This window comes from Miscanthus floridulus, chromosome 9 (genome assembly GCF_019320115.1).
Source record: "Miscanthus floridulus cultivar M001 chromosome 9, ASM1932011v1, whole genome shotgun sequence".
NCBI classification, from domain to species: Eukaryota; Viridiplantae; Streptophyta; class Magnoliopsida; order Poales; family Poaceae; genus Miscanthus; species Miscanthus floridulus.
Genome location: NC_089588.1, coordinates 75,007,683 through 75,027,568, shown reverse-complemented (window position 1 = coordinate 75,027,568; position 19,886 = coordinate 75,007,683). Strand labels below are relative to the sequence as shown.

At 45.2% G+C, this 19,886-nt stretch overlaps 1 protein-coding gene across 1 annotated transcript; it reads left to right on the top strand.

Moving 5' to 3' along the window:
- The first annotated feature begins 6,138 nt into the window (after positions 1-6,138).
- LOC136483209 (uncharacterized) lies at positions 6,139-19,088 on the top strand. Its single transcript, XM_066480263.1, has 3 exons — positions 6,139-6,403; positions 13,842-14,052; positions 14,263-19,088. The coding sequence occupies exons 1-3, from the start codon at positions 6,218-6,220 to the stop codon at positions 19,086-19,088; spliced, it is 5,223 nt and encodes a 1,740-aa protein (XP_066336360.1). The 5' UTR covers positions 6,139-6,217.
- The last annotated feature ends 798 nt before the right edge of the window (positions 19,089-19,886 follow it).

Here is a 19,886-nt window from a genome sequence, read left to right as displayed (position 1 = left end):
TTTCTTGTACACTTTTCATAACAGATCTGAACACACTTTTTTTTTGCCTTATGAACTTGTTGATATATATTTTAGTAAAATATGAATATAGCCAAAGAAAAACGTAAATCGAAACTACCACACAAAATATTTTTTAGAGACGGTCAAAATCAATTTATTTGGTTGGTTTTTAAAAAGCGTTGCGAGGTTATAGTCTCCCTAGAGCAATTAATATGAGGTATTTGAAAAAATTAGTTTCCAAGTATTTGGCAAGAAGCCTAAAGTGCTCATATAGACCGATATATGTATCGCCCTTAGAACAAGCATGGCCGATGTATACATTGCCCTTATGTACTAGATAGCTGATGAGTTGGACATTGTTGCTATTTAGTGCCCTTTATGTTTACAGGTTCATGCAATATTCACCTAAAAACAACGGGGCGTATGTTGACACTCAAAATGTGCCATTAGACATATTGGACTTTACCAATAAGTTTATGGTGTCAAGAGGATGTGAGAAAACATTTGGTGGAACAAGAATCAAAGCACGAGCGAATAAAAGGGTAAAATTGGGCCGTGCCCTGCCCAAACTGGCCAAGCTGGTTTCCATGTACTGGCCAGTTAGGGTGCCTAGCACTGAGAAAACGGGCCAAGCCGGTTTCCCTATCTATTCTTAGTCCGATTTGTTTCCAAATCGGTTTTGAACATATTTTTAACATAGTAAACTTGGAGATTACGTGCAACATATGTTTCCTATTGGGATAAGATCACTCTCTGTATAAACGAGAGGATCACGGCCAATTGAGAGAGCTAACATCCAATCGACTTTTTTTTACATCCACTACCCTTTTTGTCCTACTTTTCCAATCCCTTGCTGTTCGTTGCATCTCTCAGCGCTATCCAACCACGTCCTAGGTGCCCTTGTTGACCTAGGGCAACATCAAGTGTGCATCTCCCTGACGGGTCTTCTCGAGTTCTTGTGGCGAACGACGGGCTCACTGATTTTGGAGTTGCTTGCTACATGTGGTAGGTCGTGTGCGACCTCAGGCATGCTAGCACTTGCTGGTGTGGGACCCAATTCGCCGTCAACACTAGGGATCAATTTTATTTGCTTCTAAGCAAAATACGCTTCCACTATTCTGAAGCTGTGGTAGCTGAACTTAGGGCAGTCAGCGAGGGACTGAGATTGGCAATTCAATGGATTGATTCTTGTCATTTTGGAGACTGACTGCCTATCATTTTGAAGCTCTAACTCTAATGATGACAATCGATTTAACCTTGCAGTACAACCAAAAGAGGCCGTGGCAGGGAGTGGTCGGCGTCGCACCGTGCGCCCTTCTGGAGTTGTCATGATCACCAGATCTGAATCTTTCCACCCCAGACGACGCGGCCGAGCAGATCGCTTGATCGTAGTGGCACGGCGATCTTGGGGCGCAGGGACTTCGTCGCTCACGGTAGATCGATCTAAGATCAACTCCGTGAGAGACAAGCATTTGGCTAAGCCGTTGGTGACTCGATCGATAGATGCGATCAGATCATCATTGTTGATGGATCTCCTAACCCAGCGGTGGGGCATCGAGATCGAAGACGTTGTTGTAGTGGTTGGCACAATCGACGCATGATGATTCTACACCGCCTCCACGATCTCTTCGACGCCATTGGCGCCGGTGACCCATGTCATAGATCCAATCATGAACGACTGGCCTGGCTTGGGAAAGACTATGGAGCTCGAAAAGCAGACCATCTAGCTCGCCATGGAATTAGCATGCACACCCCCTACTTGGTGTGCCAATGTCGATGAAATCTAGTCAGCAGTCTACCGAGAGGTATGCCCACGGTAATAGATGAATCAGTGGAGGTGTGTGTGAAGGGAACTAGATGGTGACACAGAACGCGGAGACAGCGATTTAGGTAGGTTCAGACCGTTAGCTAGATGTAATACCCTACGTCCTGTGTCTTTGGTGGATTGTATTATGAGATGAGGTGAAAACGAGGGGGTCCCTACCCGCCTTATATAGCTCGAGGGGTAGGGTTACAGGTCGGTTGTATCTATCCTAATCGATTGCATGATATGTGTTTACAAGGAATACGATATCTAGCATATCCGATTAGATTCTCCTTCGTCATCAAGGATGCTTCACGAAGAGTTGTGGCGCACGGTGACTTGTGCCGTGTCCCACATGGCTTGATCCTGTGGGCAGGGCCTCCCCTGGCGGCTTGGCCCATGTATAGCCCTGTGGGTATCGGGGGTTATACCCTACATCTTCGCAACCCAAATTTGGTGAAAGCCTAGTCGTAGCATTATTGCTCTCAAATATGGTCATTCCACGCGATCATATGCTTTCTTCATATCCAACTTGAGTGCACAACACCTTAAATCCCTGGCACGCTTTTTCTTCATAAGATGCAAACACTCGTACACCGTGATTATATTGTCTGCTATCAGTCTACCAGGTTCAAAAGCCGATTGTTCTTCTGAAATTATTTTCGGTAAAATCACCTTCAGTCTATTGTATTTGCTACAGTCTTAGAAGCAATTTTATATATCACATTGCATAGGCTGATCGGTCGGAATTGACCCAGATCCTCCGGATTTGCAGCCTTTGGTATCAACATGATAATTGTATCATTAATCACCCTTGGGTCATCATCTCCTCGCAGAACACGCAGTACTACTGAGGTGACATGTGCTCCTCACAATTCCCAATGGCGTTGGAAAAAATGTGCCGGTAAGCCATCCGGTCCCGGGGCCTTTGCGGGGAACATCTGAAAAAAGAGCTTCCTTCACCTCCGCTTCCGTGAATGGCATCAACAACTTATTATTCATGTCTGGCGTTACCTTCGATGGAACTGTATCTAACACAGCATCCATATTGTGTACCCCTTCTGTTCGAAATAAATTTCCATAGAAGTCCATAGTCACTGCCCTCATCTCCTGCTCATCCGCAGTAAACTCCCCATCAGCTTTTTTCAGCTTTGTAATCTTATTTCTCCTCCTTCGACGGGCTCGCTCGTAGGTGAAAAAACGTGTATTTTTATCACCTTCAGCAAGCCACATAATTCTGGACCTTTGGCGCCACAGAATCTCCTCTCTATGGTTTAGTTCCATTATGCGTTCCTTGATTTTCAACTCAGCATGTGATGGTCCCACCCGAAGAGGATCTGACTGCATATGTTCCTGCTCGGCTGTTAGCTTGTGCAGCTCCCACCGAACATTACCAAACGTCGTTCTCTCCCAACGTTGCAAGCGGCCGCTGACATCCTTCAGTTACGCTGGAGATCCTGTATATTTGAAGGCTTCGGCCCCTCCCAGGCCTCCGCCAACTTAGACGCAAACTCATCATGGGTTTCCCACATAACCTCATACTTGAAACTCTTCTTCCTGTCTCATCTGATCTCCAAGTAAGAGTAATCGGGCCATGGTCCGAAGCAGCCGCGGTAAGATGCCGGACCGTGGCCACGGGATAACGCACTGACCAATCAGCACTTCAGCAGTAGCCAAAGCTCTATCCAAACGAACCCGACAGTTAGAACCGCCGGTAACCTTTTTTTTTCATATGTACAATTTCTACCCTCAAACATGTTCGGAACGGCAAAGCCCTCCATCTGTGCGTTCCTGCGTTCTTGCACACCGACATGTTCGGACCGGTCAAGAACCTCATTAAAATCACCTATACATACCCAGGGAAGAGGAGACGAAGATTTAATGAATTTAAGTAGATTCCATGTCTTATGCCTCTCATTGGTCTGAGCCTCCCCATACACACAAGTTAATCTCCAGGGCTCTGAATCGCCCTATTTTATGATGGCATCAATGTAATACTGGTAATACTGTGAGTACGGTAAAATCTGCAAACATATATTATTCTTTCAAAAAATACCGAGGCCGGCCGCCAGTACGGTTCGTACTACTAACAACAAAGGAAAAATCGAAACCTAGAGTGTTCTTCAGCTACTTCACCCTCGCCATGTGCACTTGGGTCTCTTGGACACAAAGTACAGAAGGGGCAACCCGTCTCACTAGCTCGCGAAGCTCTTTCACTGTCGCGGCGTTGCCATGTCCGCAGCAGTTCCACCTTACACAACTCATTGGAGTGGGCAGCAGTCCTCGAGGGAGCCCGCCTCAACATCAGTCTATGCATTCTCTTTCTTTTCCTGGGTCCTCTCTTCGCGCGCTTGATCTCCTGCGGTGACTGGTAGACTGGTGGTGGGGAGTTGAGAGCTCCGTTCGGCCCTTAGAATTAGAAGGCCCATGTTACCAGACATATTTGCATCTATACAATATAAGTTGATCTATCATTCCTTTTTTTCTTTCTTGCCACAAACAAATTTGAGCTGTTGATTTCTGCTTATGATACAATCAAGGTAAAAAAAGGTTGATCTGGCGTTTGTAATTTATTTTCTTCCTTGCCACAAACAAATCTTCGCTGTATAATTTAGATGCCAGTAGTTAAATCCAAGATACTGAATCGACCTAAGGGTCCATTTTACTTTGCGGTCTCTCAGGCAGGACAGTGGCCAGGCATCCATCTTGACGCCAGGCGCCCAAATAAAATCGGATGCCTTGGGACGACATTCGCGCCAAGCAGTCTTCCCTAGGATGCAAGCAAACACGTCGTAAATGCGGTTCAGCACACCTCCAAGGTTTCCTCGTCTGTTTTAGAATGTGTTTTTCTAATGGTAGAGATTCTTTCATGCAATTTTCCGCAAGTGGGGGAATGCTTTTGTATTGTAATTTGAATATTTCCTACAAGCGAAAAAATAGCAAAAACAAAATCAGTGGCAAAAAAAACTCCCCAAGAAAAAAGTCATTGGCCACTTTTTTTTAGTAAAATAATACTTGTGAACTGCGTAAATTAGATTGAAGCACGTATAAAACACTTTGGAAGTTGAGAAAATTCTGATGAAGGAACTTGCCGTTGGCCATTGAAAGGAAAACACTGAGGAGGACTATGAAAGGCTGATGCTTCGGTGCAAATTGAAATATTTCTTTTTGAACAAAAATTCACAATACGTTGCCAAATTCTATTGTAAAAGGATTTTTTTTACATGCAACAGATCTGGAAAAAAAAAACTCTCGCCCAGTGAATGGTGCATGGCACCTCGCTCTGGCTGTATACCAAGCTTCTACCTCGCCTTTGATTTTGTTACTGAGGGAGATGGAGGATAGTTCCTTGTGTTGAAATACCCTTGAATTTCAATTCTACCATTGCCAACATAGACCACCAACCATGACGTTGTTGGTGCTTTTCCAATTCTCTAGAAAAAGCTGAGTGTATGAAGTGAGGAGGCCACGAGCATCTAGATGCGCTTAGAATATCGTCGACATGTAGCTAGAAGATGATGCGCTATCTCAGGCTCACTTTGCCAGAGGGCAGAAAACGTGGCAAACTGAAATGTTGGTGATATGTAGGCTTAAGTGGTAGTAATTGTTGTTGTTCAAGGCCCGCCAATTGGTCTAATGCACAATGTCACAATCCAAAGTAAAAAAAAAAACCTCTTTAGGCATACTTGTGTGTGGTACTATGGTGTGGCCGTGTTCTTGTTTGTTTTAGTGATCCTTTTATTTTTAGAAAAAATACAACCTCTTTGTAATTTCTATTATCATATAGTACAAGTAACTCGTCTCATGGTGTATATGTATGATCATGTCACTAGACGTCTTCCAACTCTCTAGTGATACCGAGATCAACGTTCATGAGCAATTTCCTCGAATATGTTTCCATCAAAAAGAAAAAAAAACGTTGAACATTTATGTTTTTCGAACTCGGAAAACTCAAGCACAAATTTTAAGCTCAAAATAACTTTTCTCTATATGTTTGGCTCTACCAAACTAGTACTCCTACATGCGTGCTACGTTCTTTGAGGGAAAAAAATATGGGTATATGTGTGCCACTGCCACTCAGTGGAATCTGCACGCATAACACTTGCATAGTCCGATGACAAGTGGTCCCGCGCGACTAACCCGCTCTCAATCACACTGGCTGCACTACCCCACCGTGCAGGCGCCACCCCGGGCCATGGTGCCAATCCGGCAGCCTGTTGGCCTTCCAATGCAAGTTCCAAGGCCAGCAGCTCAATTAAGTCCTCGCCCACTACCCTGCCCCGGCGCCTCCGCTTCCCAACCAAGGCCTCCCTCTTCGTCTTCTCCCACCCAGTTCGATCATCACTCATCAGCAGCTAGCAGTGATCTTACGTGAACGAGCGCTCGCCATTTGCGGCGAGCCGGCCGGCGACCATGTTGTCGTCCTCGGCGGTGCCGCCGGTGTCGCCACGGGAGCACGTGGAGAGGATCCGGCGTCAGCGCTACTTCATCGGGCGTGAGGAGCGGAATCCGCTGGCGGAGGACATGCACCAGGCCGTCAACTACCTCAGCCAGGAGCTCTACAGCAAGGATGTCCATTTCCTCATGGAGCTCATCCAGGTATCTTGCTATTCGTAAATCCACCTACGCCCTGCGGTATATATATCCCGGTCCATTCCGATCTGTACATACTCAGACCGGACCCCTCCATGCATGGTTCCTTGTTGGGCAATGTGCCATTCTTTTGTGTAGCCAAAATGCAATAAGTCTCTACTCACTCGATCTCACTCAATTCTCAATCACAAATGATGAACAATCACTCAAGAACACTATGGTATTGGCGCTACAAAGGGGCCACATGTGGTTCTTGCTCGAGTAACCTGAATTTGTTTTTCCAGTTTTTTCTGTTTCTTGTTGCAAAACGATGTCTTAAATTATGCTAATTTGCATTTATTCACCAGAAGATAGACATGGTAATGAGACTGTCTATTGCATTCCAGTGTGGCTTCTGGATTGTCAATATTCTGTTAACAATTTCAGGTCAAACAGTTACACCCTCTAGAGTGAAAGAAAATATATAGGGAATACTACGATGGTACTTATTTCTTTTTCAATTCCACAAATTAAGGTTTAACAAACAACGGTGAAATATTTTTATATCATGTGGCTACGGCCCAGTTCGCTTTGCTGAAAAACAAGGCTCAAAAGTACTCTTCACTGAATTGTTGTGAGAGAAAAATACTGTTCTTTTGCTGAAAAAGTACGGCCGATAAGTTAAGCGAACAGGGCCGTGGGATAGATGGATTAGTAGAGAGACCCCGGATAGCCGCCCTTCCTCGGGGTCTATCTTAGGATTTTCTTCTTGCTTGACTATAACTGATACATGATGGTCCTTTTTATAGAGACAACGTATTTGACCCCTAAGTAATATCCTAACCGAATTAATCTATCTTATCCCTTTTCTAACTTATCTCTTTCGTTACTAATCCTAATCAATCTAATCTAATATGATCTATTACTGCTCATGTGGTATTTGACCCCCTACAGTACCGTATGGGCCCCTGGGCCGGCTCCACTTGCCATAATGAAACGAAGCGGGATTTCAAAAATGAAATTCCGACTCTCTTTCCCCTCTGTGATAGTCCCAGGATACCTCAGCTATCATAGGCATCCATTTTTCAGATGATTACAAAGTCATACAACACATCATAGTACAAAATTAAGCCTATTACATTAATCTAGTTACAAAGCCCTTTGGACTAAAATCAAACAAAACACCAGAAATCTAATCGTAGTAGCGAAGCTTGACGAGTCTTCAATCCACAGGCATCCTTGAGAGTAGATCCGCAAACCAACTACCATTCACAACACCACTGCGAGGCAAGAAATCTACACACCATCAGATATGTGCAGGCCATGATCAGCACCGAATGAGCTTTGGTGGAAAATAGAAAATAAAGGGATCCGGTGATACTAATAGTTTGGCTGTAGTTTACATCCTTAGCGCATGCAGAAAAGCATAAAAAATAGTTATATCTTCTCAAGTCCCAAACCACACTCTCATTCTCACCATCCCCTCATCATCATCACAAGTCACCACTCATCATCCCTCACAACACCCTCAGTCTCTCAGTCTAGTCGACGAGGCGGCCTCAAGCCGGACCTTTTCTTTAGGGGGAGAGAAGCAAAGCACAAGAGAAGCTAGTGAGCTGAACCCTGCACACAGGTAAGTGATCATATCCAAGACCGATACATATAGATTATTAACCTCTGTAGAGAGTACACTGTTACCCCACATGAACACCGCTGATGAATCACCATCAGCGATGAACACCGCCACCGCATACTAGGCCGACTAACACCAGCCCTGTCCACCAGCCCGAACGAAGATATATAGACGCCACTATATAAGCTAGGGTCGTGTCGTCAAGGTAGCATGGAGTAACCCCCGCCCTCCTGACACTAATTGCACAGGGGCACAGACCGCATGCCTACTCACTCCCACAGAGACTGGTGGTTGCCTGCACTACTAGGGCAACAGGCTGTACCCACTTAGGCATGTGGTGTGTACGAAAGTATCCTGTGATTTATGGTTGCAACTTACGTCAGTCCTTAGGTTGGCCAGAGCAAGCACCTTCCACCAAACCGTGTGCCCTCAGAGCACTAGACTCACCCCACAAAGGTGATCTATGCATCCACAAACTCCTCATCCCAATGTCCCTTGGGGACACGTCGTCCCTCCGGGATTCTGTGTTCCCGCTACAGGAACTACCCTTGGTGCACTCCATACACCACGACAACCTCTCACTCTAGCCAGTATCTCCAAGAATCAGTTCGAGGGCAAGGAATATCTCTAGAACTCCTCACATCACCAACGCCCACTCAGGATTCACTGCTCCCGTCGCGTATCAAACCATACCACATGGGGATGCCTCGTGGCTAAACCCCATCCATCATCCACATCACCCAAACATCCATCACACATCACATAGCAAGGAATTTATGTAATTATGATGGAATAAATGCAAGCAAGCAGGCAAGCATATTATAAGTGCGAGCTCGAAGCTGGGTAATCAGGGTGAAGTGGTTTCAAGCAAGGCAAACAAGGCTTAGGCAATAGCATGCATCACATAATCTAGCAAACGAATAAATATAAAGCGCTAGCAGTTCTACTTGCAATGCCTAATAGGATTCTCTAAGAAAAAGTTTGCTGCCATGGCACCTGCGGTGTAGAGGAAGTAGTCGTATGCATCTCCGAAAGTCGTTGTCGTTGACCAGCGGGAGTCTCCTTCTCCATCCGAGCTCAAACCATCGCTATGGAACAAAAAGCCGAGAACGACCACCAATAAGAAGCAATAAAACCACAACAAAACCTAACTCATCTAGACTCAAGAACAGCACTATGAGGTAGGGCAGGGTGGTGGTGGACAGGAGGGAGTTGGTGAGGGTGAGGCCTCGGCTTGGGCTTTATAGCCCGGCGGCTAGGGTTCCAGGTGAAAGCGCCGCTGTCCGTGCCGCTTGATGGGACGGCCGGTGCACGTGGCTGCCATTCGGAGGTGCGGGTAGGTGGGCGAGCCGGGAACCTTCGAGAAGGGCTAGGGGTTCGGACGCTCCGCAATTTGCGGCGCGGGTGTGCCTGGCTTCCACGGCGGTAGACGGAGAGCAGCGGCGTGTGCGGACGAAAGCAGGGGAGCGTCGTCGGTACAGAGAAAGGAGAAGACGGCGTGGGAATGGGAAAAGCGACGGAGAGGAAATGGAGAGGGCAGCTGCTGCGGCTGATGCATGGGTCCCATGGGAGCATGCACGTGAGAGATAGGGAGGGGAGCTAGGCTGCTGTTGCCGACTGGTGCTGGAGTTGGGTTGATGGGGCGCGAGCTGGGCCTGTTGGCCACTTGGGTTGAGCGGGAGCTGAGTGTTAGCATGTTATGGTAGGCTCCACTAATTGTGGATGTAATACCAGCATGTGTGGTAGGCTTGTTGCCACCCCAGCTGTATATATATACATGTACATTGATATGGAATACAATCAATCATTCCCAAAACACTTTCAGACGCTGACCCCTCCGGCCTCGACGACTGAGTGGTATGCCGACTCTGGTGCTGGATCACACATGACATCGGATGCTGGTAAACTCTCCACCATTTCCCCACCTATTTCATCTACTCCTTCATCTATCATCGTGGGAAATGGTGCCTTGCTCCCTGTCACTGCCACTGGATCACACACTTTTTCTTTACCGCATCGTAATCTTGTTCTTAAAAATGTTTTAGTGTCGCCCCACATCATTAAGAATTTGATCTCTATTCGTCGTTTTACCACCGACAATAACTGCTCCATCGAGTTTGATCCTTTTGGCCTTTCTGTGAAGGATTTGCAAACCAGGAACATGATCGCCAGGTGCAATAGCTCCGGTGACCTCTACCCGTTCTATGCACCCTCCACCAGCACCTCCGCATTCCTCGCCGCAACCACCTCCCTTTGGCATCGCCGTCTCGGTCATCTTGGGCATGAAGCTTTGTCCAAACTCATTAGTTCCAGTGTCATTTCATGTAATAAAGATGATATTGATCACATCTGTCATGCATGCCAACTTGGTCGCCATGCACGTTTGCCTTTCAGTTCATCTAGCTCTCGAGCCATCCATAATTTTGATTTAATACACTGTGATTTATGGACATCTCCAATTGTTAGTGTGTCGGGTTATAAATATTATCTGGTCATTCTTGATGATTGCTCCCACTACATTTGGACTTTTCTGCTCCGCCTCAAATCTGAGACATTTTCCACTCTTTCTCATTTTTTCGCTTACATTTTCATGTAGTTTGGCATCACCATCAAGAGCGTTCAGTGCGACAATGGCCGTGAATTCGACAATTCTCAGGCCCGCACGTTCTTTCTCTCCCATGGTGTCGCGCTCCGCATGTCATGTCCCTATACCTCTCAACAAAATGGGAAAGCCGAACGTTCTCTCCGCACCCTGAACAACATCGTGCGCTCCCTTTTGTTTCAAGCAAGTCTCCCTCCAGCCTGTTGGGTTGAGGGTCTTCACACCGCGACATATCTTGTGAATCGCCTCCCCACTAAAACCCTTGCCTCCTCTACACCATATACTGCTCTATTTTCCACCAAGCCCTCCTATGATCACCTCAAAGTTTTTGGGTGCGCTTGTTATCCTAATATGGCATCCACAGCGCCTCATAAACTTGCCCCTCGTTCCTCTCTATGTGTTTTCCTCGGCTACTCCTCGGAGCTCAAAGGCTATCGCTGCCTCGAGCTTCAGTCGAACCGCATTCTCATTTCTAGACATGTCGTTTTTTATGAATCCTTTTTCCCTTTCTCCGACATGTCTAGCACACCAATGGCATCCTCCGCCTTGGATTTTCTCATCGATGATCATGATCTTACTGCTTCAGTTCCTGGAGCTCGTTTTGTGCGTGCAGGTACTGCAGCTTCCTCGGCAGCACACCCCGCACCGTCGAGCCCTAGTGCAGGGCCGTGGTCGCCCGGGTCCATCTCTCCTGCATCCAGCACTGCCGCCACTGTGCATCCCGCACAGGCCGCTGCCAGTGGCGCCCCGCCGATCGCGAGCACTGCGTCCACGACATCTGGCGTCGCTGCCCCTGTGCGCCCCGCACAGGCCGTTGCTAGTGGCGCCACGCGGACCACGAGTGTTGCCGGTCCTACTGCCCCTGCTGCTCGCACACAGGTTGTTGCCAGCGGTACCAGCCGCACAACTGCTACTCGACTGATCACCGTTCCTTCGGTCACCAATGCGCACTCGATGCGCACGCGCGGCAAGGCTGGCATCGCATAGCCCGTGGACCGCCTCAACCTCCACGCTGTGCCCATGTCACCCCTTCCTCGCTCTATTCGAGATGCACTATCAGACCCCAATTGACGATCCGCTATGCAGGCTGAGTATGACGCTCTGATTGCCAATGACACCTGGAGTCTTGTGCCTCGCCCTCCTGGCGTCAATGTTGTGACTGGCAAGTGGATTTATCAACACAAATTGCTTGCCGATGGGTCTCTTGATCGCTACAAGGCACGCTGGGTACTACGGGGTTTCACACAGCGTCCCGGCCTTGATTATGATGAGACATTCAGTCCTGTTGTTAAGCCTACGACGGTTCGAGTTGTTCTCTCCCTGGCATTCTCTTAGAACTGGCCCATTCATCAGCTCGATGTTAAGAATGCATTTCTCCATGGTACTCTCAATGAGACAGTGTACTGCGTATAGCCGTCTGGGTTTGTGGATTCTTCTCGCTCATATTTTGTCTGCCGGCTCAACAAGTCCCTATATGGTTTCAAGCAGGCTTCTCGTGCTTGGCATCACAGGTTCGCCTCTCACCTAGTGTCCCTGGGATTTGTTGAAACAAAGTCAGATACCTCACTCTTCATATGTCGCCATGGTCCAGACACATCCTACTTACTGCTCTATGTGGATGACATTGTTCTCACCGCCTCCTCCGCCGGATTTCTCAAGCACATCATTGAGGCTCTCGAGCGTGAGTTTGCCATGACTGACATGGGTTAGCTGCATCACTTTCTGGGCATTTCTGTGACACGCTCTGCCGATGGTATGTTTCTTTCTCAGCGGCAGTATAGTCAGGATATTTTGGAGCGTGCTGGGATGACTGCGTGCAAACCATGTAGCACGCCTGTTGATCTACACTCCAAACTATCTGCTGATGGACCACCTGTTGCTGACGCTACACAGTACCGCAGCCTAGCTGGCGCTCTGCAGTATCTGACTTTCACCAAAACAGACATTGCTTTTGCAGTTCAGCAGATATGCCTCTATATGCATGATCCTCGGGAACCGCATCTCACTGCTCTCAAGCGGATCCTGCGTTACTTGCAGGGTACGCTGTCACTTGGATTGACCATGCGCCGATCTACACCTACGGACCTTGTCGTTTACACGGATGCCGACTGGGCAGGCTGTCCTGACACTCGCCGGTCGACCTCTGGCTACGCAGTATTCCTCGGGGATAACTTGGTGTTCTGGTCCTTTAAGCGTCAGCATACGGTCTCCAGATCAAGTGCTGAAACTGAATATCGTGCAGTGGCAAATGGTGTCGCTGAAGCTACTTGGCTACGTCAGCTGCTTCTTGAGCTTCGCCACCCCCCTCGCCGTGCCACCTTGGTCTATTGCGATAATATCAGTGCTGTATATCTCTCCGGCAACCCCGTGCAGCATCAGCGGACGAAGCATATTGAGATTGATCTCCATTTCGTTCGAGAGAAGGTCGCCCTCGGCCACGTTCGGGTTCTACATGTTCCTACAACATCGCAGTACGCCGACATCTTCACCAAGGGCCTTCCTACCTCACTATTTCAGGAGTTTCGATCCAGTCTGAATGTTAGCGATGCTCCTGATTAGACTGCGGGGGAGTGTTAGCATGTTATGGTAGGCTCCACTAATTGTGGATGTAATACCAGCGTGTGCGGTAGGCTTGTTGCCACCCCAGCTGTATATATATACATGTACATTGATATGGAATACAATCAATCATTCCCAAAACACTTTCACTGAGGACGGGAGTGGGCCAGATAGGGCCTGAGTTAGGAGACTAAGAATAAATGATTTTCCTATTTATAGGGATTGAGATTACCTCCAAGCACAACTAAGACAAGAACCAAATCACACATGCATCTATACTACATGATGCACAAGATTATTGTAAATTTAGTTGAATAAGGTGGGAGAGATTAGGATTAGTAAGGAAAAGGTTGACTTAAGTTGACTACACATTACATGCAACACACATTCACCGAATTTTTTTTGAAAGTTGGGATTTTTATTACACGGAAACACGGGATGTTACACATAACATGTGAAGCCATAATACAGGACTGAGCCTTACAGAATCAAGAAAAAAGATGCCAAATGTTCTTTCAATTTTAATAATTTTTATTGTTAGCGTTTCAGTTTCTAATGTTTTTGCCCAGAAGTGTGATATGTGACATTTCATTGTACATTACTAGTTAGTAACTTCACAAAATCTGTTTACCATTTTGACTATAATACCTTTTCATATGGTGTGACATCAGAATGCTGAGGACAATGATTATCCTTCTGGGGTGTTACCAGCTTTGGAGTTTGTAATCACATCGAAGGATATCACCTGTAGTGGAGCAACTGCAACCCTCTTGGTATTCAATAATGAGAATGGTTTTACTCCAGCAAACATTGAATCCATTTCTAGAATTGGCAAATCGACCAAAAAGTCTAACAGAGGTAGTGGTTATATTGGGGAAAAAGGTACATCCTTATGACTATCACCTAAAAGTCTAAAACTTAGAATCTGTATCATTCAATTTATTGGTTGACGATAACATTTTTTTTAGGGTCGACAATAATATTTTACAATGCTGCTTTTATTTTTAGTCATGCTCTTCTCTACTTAATATAATAGAAACTTCAGGAAATCTACTTTGTTAGTTTTATGAAATTTGGTTCTTTTTCATGCAGGTATTGGTTTCAAAAGTGTGTTTCTGGTATCCAAGAATCCCCATATATTTAGCAATGGGTATCAAATTAAATTTAGTGAAGATCCTTCAGTAGACTGTGGTATTGGGTATATTGTTCCTGAATGGGTTGAAGATTGTCCAAGTATTGCAGACATAATGAATATATATGGCTGTCTGAAAAGCCTCCCAACCACAACTATTATATTACCTCTGAAAAGTGATAAAATAGATGCTGTGAAAAAGGAGCTCTCCGGCACGCACCCTGAAGTACTATTATTCCTTTCCAAGATTAGACAAATTTCCGTGAGGGAGATTAATGATGACCTGAATGCTACTAGTCTTAGTCAAATTTCTATATCAAGTGAAGCTGATGCTTTAACTAGGAAGCAAATTGGTGCAGAGTCATATACTCTTCACTTATCAGCTTTGGAGAACAAGACAGGTGAGCGTCAATGCAGCTACTACATCTGGAAGCAGCATTTTCCTGTGAAACCAGAATGCCGTGTACAAAAGAGAGAAGGAATTGATCAGTGGGTTGTCATGCTAGCATTCCCCCATGGTCAGAGATTGAGCCAGGCGATGGGATCACCTGGTGTTTATGCATTCTTGCCAACTGAAATGGCAACAAACTTTCCTTTCATTATCCAGGCTGATTTCTTGCTGTCATCATCTAGAGAATCAATCCTGCTTGACAGCCAGTGGAACCAAGGGATACTAGAATGTGTATCTTCTGCTTTTGTAAATGCTTTCCTGGTATTACTGAAGTCAATAGAAAGTGCTCCAGCATTTGCTCTTCCACCTATTTTCAAATTTCTGCCACTTAATCACTCTTCCATAGTGCTGATGGATTCTGTCCGGCTATCTATAAGAAATAAGCTGATCGGTGTGGATATAATTCCGTGTGAGACCTGTTCTTCACTAAAAGTATTCCGTAAGCCTACAGAGGTTTTCCGGATAGAGTCTGCATTCTGGAGCATCATAAACAGGGCAGTGAAGATGGGAGTTGATGTTCCCAACATTTCATCGCATGGCACTCATATTCTGAATTCCTACTTTGACAGCGAAGTATATGATGATGAGTTGGGATTTCTTGGTATTGGTTATGTTGATTCTGAGTGGTACGGAAAGTGTATTCAGGGTTCAGATCTTGTGGCACTGCTGCCTGAAGACATTTATTTTGATCTTCTCACTTTTGTTGCTCAGAACTGGAAGGCTAAGTTTGATAGCACAAAGATGGAGAAAATACCACTTGTGAAGTGTGTCGGCAGAGGTGGTCTACTAACTTACATGAGTGTGTATGAAGCCACAAAGGGCGATGAGAGACTATGCATGCTATCTGATGAGGAATATGTACCATTGATCATTAACTGGAATAATGAATTCTCAACAGCGTCTCGGACACTCTTTATGCCACTGTCTACTCAGAAAGCACTGGGTCTGTTTCCGAAGAAAATAACTGTAATGGAATGGCTTGAGAAGTATGTAGCAGTGAAGAGTCTGACCCTACATGAGTATGCTCTCGTTGTTGTTAAAGCTTTGCATGAGAAAAACATGGTTCTTTCTTTTACTCGATTCATATATCACTTGCATTCAAAGAATTTAATGCCAGAATGGAATGTAAAGCATATATGCAATTTAATGCCCATAGTTGACAATTGTGGTTGTGTCGTTGCTGCAAGAAGCACGGTTCTTGTTCCATCTAAAGGAAGTAAGTGGGCTGCATTGTTGGGCGAAAATCCATGGAAGGCACAAAACTATGTAGAACTTGGAGATGATTACATCTATGCTAGAAATTCCTCTGGGGAGCATACATGTGATGATCAGTTTTTATCATTTATAAGGACATTTATACATGGCACTGATGTGCCTTTTCTGCTTCCCCCTGATGCTGGTTTTCCTGTTGCGTCATCTTCATTAACTACAGAGAAAGCACTTCTCCTTCTGGAATGGATTGAGAATTTAAGGACAAGGGGTATATGTATACCTAAAAAATTCTTAAGTTGCATCAAGTATGGGAATTGGCTCAAGACATCTGTTGGCTACCGTTCACCAGCAGATTCGTTCTGTTCAAATGCAGAATGGGGTTGCTTGTTTCAGGATAGAGTTGCCTTTGCTGATGTGCCAATGATTGATCAAGAATATTACCTGGGCAATATTATTGATTTCAAGGAAGTATTGGGAACACTAGGTGTGAGGTTTGAATTTGCTGAAGTGATGTCATACATAGGCAATCATTGTTTCATGTCAATGGTAACAGGTACTCCAACGGGTGACATGGTGTTATCACTGCTCCGTTTCATCAGATTCCTTGAACAGGAACACATACAGTCTGATCATCTCATTGAGACCGTCAGAGGCGGCAATTGGCTGAAGACTTGCTCTGGGTACAGATCCCCAGTCGGATCAATTCTTTTCAGTTCTGAATGGACAGTACCATCTGAAATAAGCAGTTTACCTTTTGTTGACAACGATTTCTATGGCCCTGAAATCAGTGATTACAAGTCAGAGCTTGAGAAACTAGGAGTTCATGTCACATTAAAAAAGAATTACAATATCATTGTTGATAACTTCAAGATTCCAACAGGTCCAGTTACTTCTGGTGCTGCTACGCTATTATTGAAATGTATCAGATATGCCGACTCATGCAGGAACCTGGTGAAGGTACTAAAGAATCGACAATGGTTGAAGACTAATGCTGGATTTAGAGCTCCTCGGGAAACATTTATCCTCGATCCAGAGTGGAAATGCCTTGTAAAATTTGCTGATGCAGTTCCACTACTCGATTTGTCGTTCTATTCTAATGAAATCCTAACCTACCGGGACGAACTGATGAAGATAGGTGTCGTACTTAGTTTGGAGCAGGCAAGCAATTCCATAACCAATTATCTGAAGCAACTCTTGTCAACATCTTCCCTTACAAAGGAAATTAGACTTGCTCTGCTCTCATGCTACAAGGATCTGAGGGATGAGCACAAAACATTCCCTGCAGATATTCTCAAATTTATGCAAAAACAGAAGTGGCTGAATACTACACAAGGTTTCAGGACTCCAGACAAATGTGTGCTCTTTGATTCTTCATGGGAACCATTGATGGCAGTTGCAAGACTACCGTTCATTGATGACAGTGACTCGAGCAATGGCATGGGGAAGGAAATATACAGCTATAAAAAGGAGCTCAAGGCCTTGGGTGTTATTGTAGGTTTTAACCAGGGAGCAGACTTCATCTTATCATGCCTATCTACGGCAGAGAAACCTCAAATGCACATGCCCAATGTTGTTAACCGTTACACTGGGATGATTGTCAGTGACTCTGGGATCACCAGTGAGAGCACCGAACAGAATGTAGTACCCTTGTGTGTTGCTGACTGCCCACCTTTACTTGTGAGCTCAACTCTTGAATCTTTGTTGAAATGCATGCAGACATGCACCGATCCCAGAAACTTTGCAGCACAAATTAGAAACATGCAAATGAAAACAACTCTTGGATACAGGTATGCAGATCAATGTATCCTTTATGACTTGGCATGGTCTTCATATCTCCGCAGGGAAGATGGTCCTTTCATCGATGAAGCATTCTATGGCTCTGAAATATTGTCATACAAGACTGAGCTCAGACTGATCGGAGTTGTTGTGGACATTGGCTATGGATGCACTCTGTTGGAACAGGACTTGAAGCACTTTTTGAGAGTGGATACCATAACCAGGATCTACAAATACTTTGCAGCATTTAAATGGGATCCTAGAAATAAAGGTCAAAGCTGGATTTGGATACCCAATGGAAGCAGCAGTGGCCACTGGGTGCGCCCTGCAGATTGTGTTCTTCATGACAGGAACGGCCTGTTTAGTACGCGCTTCTCAGTCTTGGACAAGTACTATGAAAAGGATTTGCTTGGATTCTTCTACTCCACTCTTGGTGTCAGGCACAACCCAAGAGTTTTAGATCACTGCATTCTGTGGCGCTCTTGGGAGTGCACATGTTCTGAGCTCACACCAGCTAGATGTTCATTTTTCTGGGAATTCATTGGAAACCGTTGGAATGCGACAACAGCAAAGCTCCTTTCAGGGTCTGTCACAAGAGTCCCTGTTCTATCCTGTGGCAAGATCATCCTGCGGGAGGTGGAAGATGTCTTTGTTCCAGATGATCTCCTCCTGAAGCATTTGTTTGATCAGTTTTCTTCAGAGCCACTATTTGTTTGGTATCCATCTGGGCTATCATTCACTGCTCGAGCTAAGATGGACACTATCTACCAGAGCCTCGGTGTTCGAGCAATCTCCAAGTCTGTCACAAAAGTTGAATCCTGTGATTTGAACATGCATCACTACCAGGTAGTTGAGGCAAGAGATGCTTTTGTATCACCAGGCTTGCTCAGAATAATCCTAGCTTTCCTTACCAACCCCGTTCTTGAGAACGGTGCTGACAAGAGGCACCAAATGGCTTCTTACCTACTGGGCATGAAGATCTTTGATATGACCGAACCAATTAGTGTGAGCTACAACGTAAAGACATCATTGGGAAGAACTGTGACAGTTAAAGGACGGAGGATATTCAGGTGGGAGAGGGAGAACCGCAAGTTGTACATGCAGAGGTCTGATGGGCCACATGGAAGGATAACTAGGATGGAGATGGCGACAAGCTTTGGCAAGGAGATCTCTCAAGGGCTTCTGTATGAAAGAGTTGATCTGATTCCGACTCTCACCGATCTTCTCAAGGTTGGATTCTTGGTTGATTTTGACGAGGATGAGGTTGAGTTCCTGCTCAGGACCAAGAATCTCCAGCTTTTTTCAGAGGATGAAGATTTTATCATGGGTTCATTCTCTTCTCACTGACTCAGGTTCTGATCTCAACTTAACATTAAGAAATTGGCACTGTTTTTTCTCGAATGTGGCTCATCGTTTCTTACCTGTGTAAAATACTCTTGTTACTTGTAGGACGATCAAGGTTGCTGAACTCAACATTTTTTAGTGGTGTTGAACATCCTACATGTGTGAAAGGTCAGATCTAGGTGGGGTCCATATGATCTATATACTATGGACTACTGAGAAATAACCTTCATGTAATATTCAGGTACTTTTACCATTTTGTTCTGGTCTACATTATTCTTTAGGTTTTATTTTTTTTTCTATTCAATAGAGGAATCCCAATTTTACAGCTACGAAATACTTCATGCATGCTTTGAATATGGCTACTGATTTCTTTGCTACTATCTGCATGTTATTTATTTTAACTTTCTGTGTGAATGGTAGTGATATATCCTTACTTTCTGTTTGTAAACGATGATTACCGTGCTTGATGGATTCTGACTTATATTCGATGTTACTTTTTTGCTCCTATTTGCAGCTGCAGTTCCAATGGTTGGCTTGTTGATCCCAAGCACAAGTAACGGCAATCTCTGTGGCTTCGAAATCTTAGCCTTTTTCATCTCAAACGCTAGCTTATTTGCTGGTTCACATTTGGATACGAATTATGAAATCACGGGATCGCATCTGTTCTTGGTAGTCTGTCAGTCTTTTGTCGGTACTTTACAACCTGTGATATATCGTTGATATGTTTTTTTTCTGATTATATAATTAATTAACGTGGCTAGATGCCGAAACCAGTATTCATGGCAATACCAGCAAAAGATG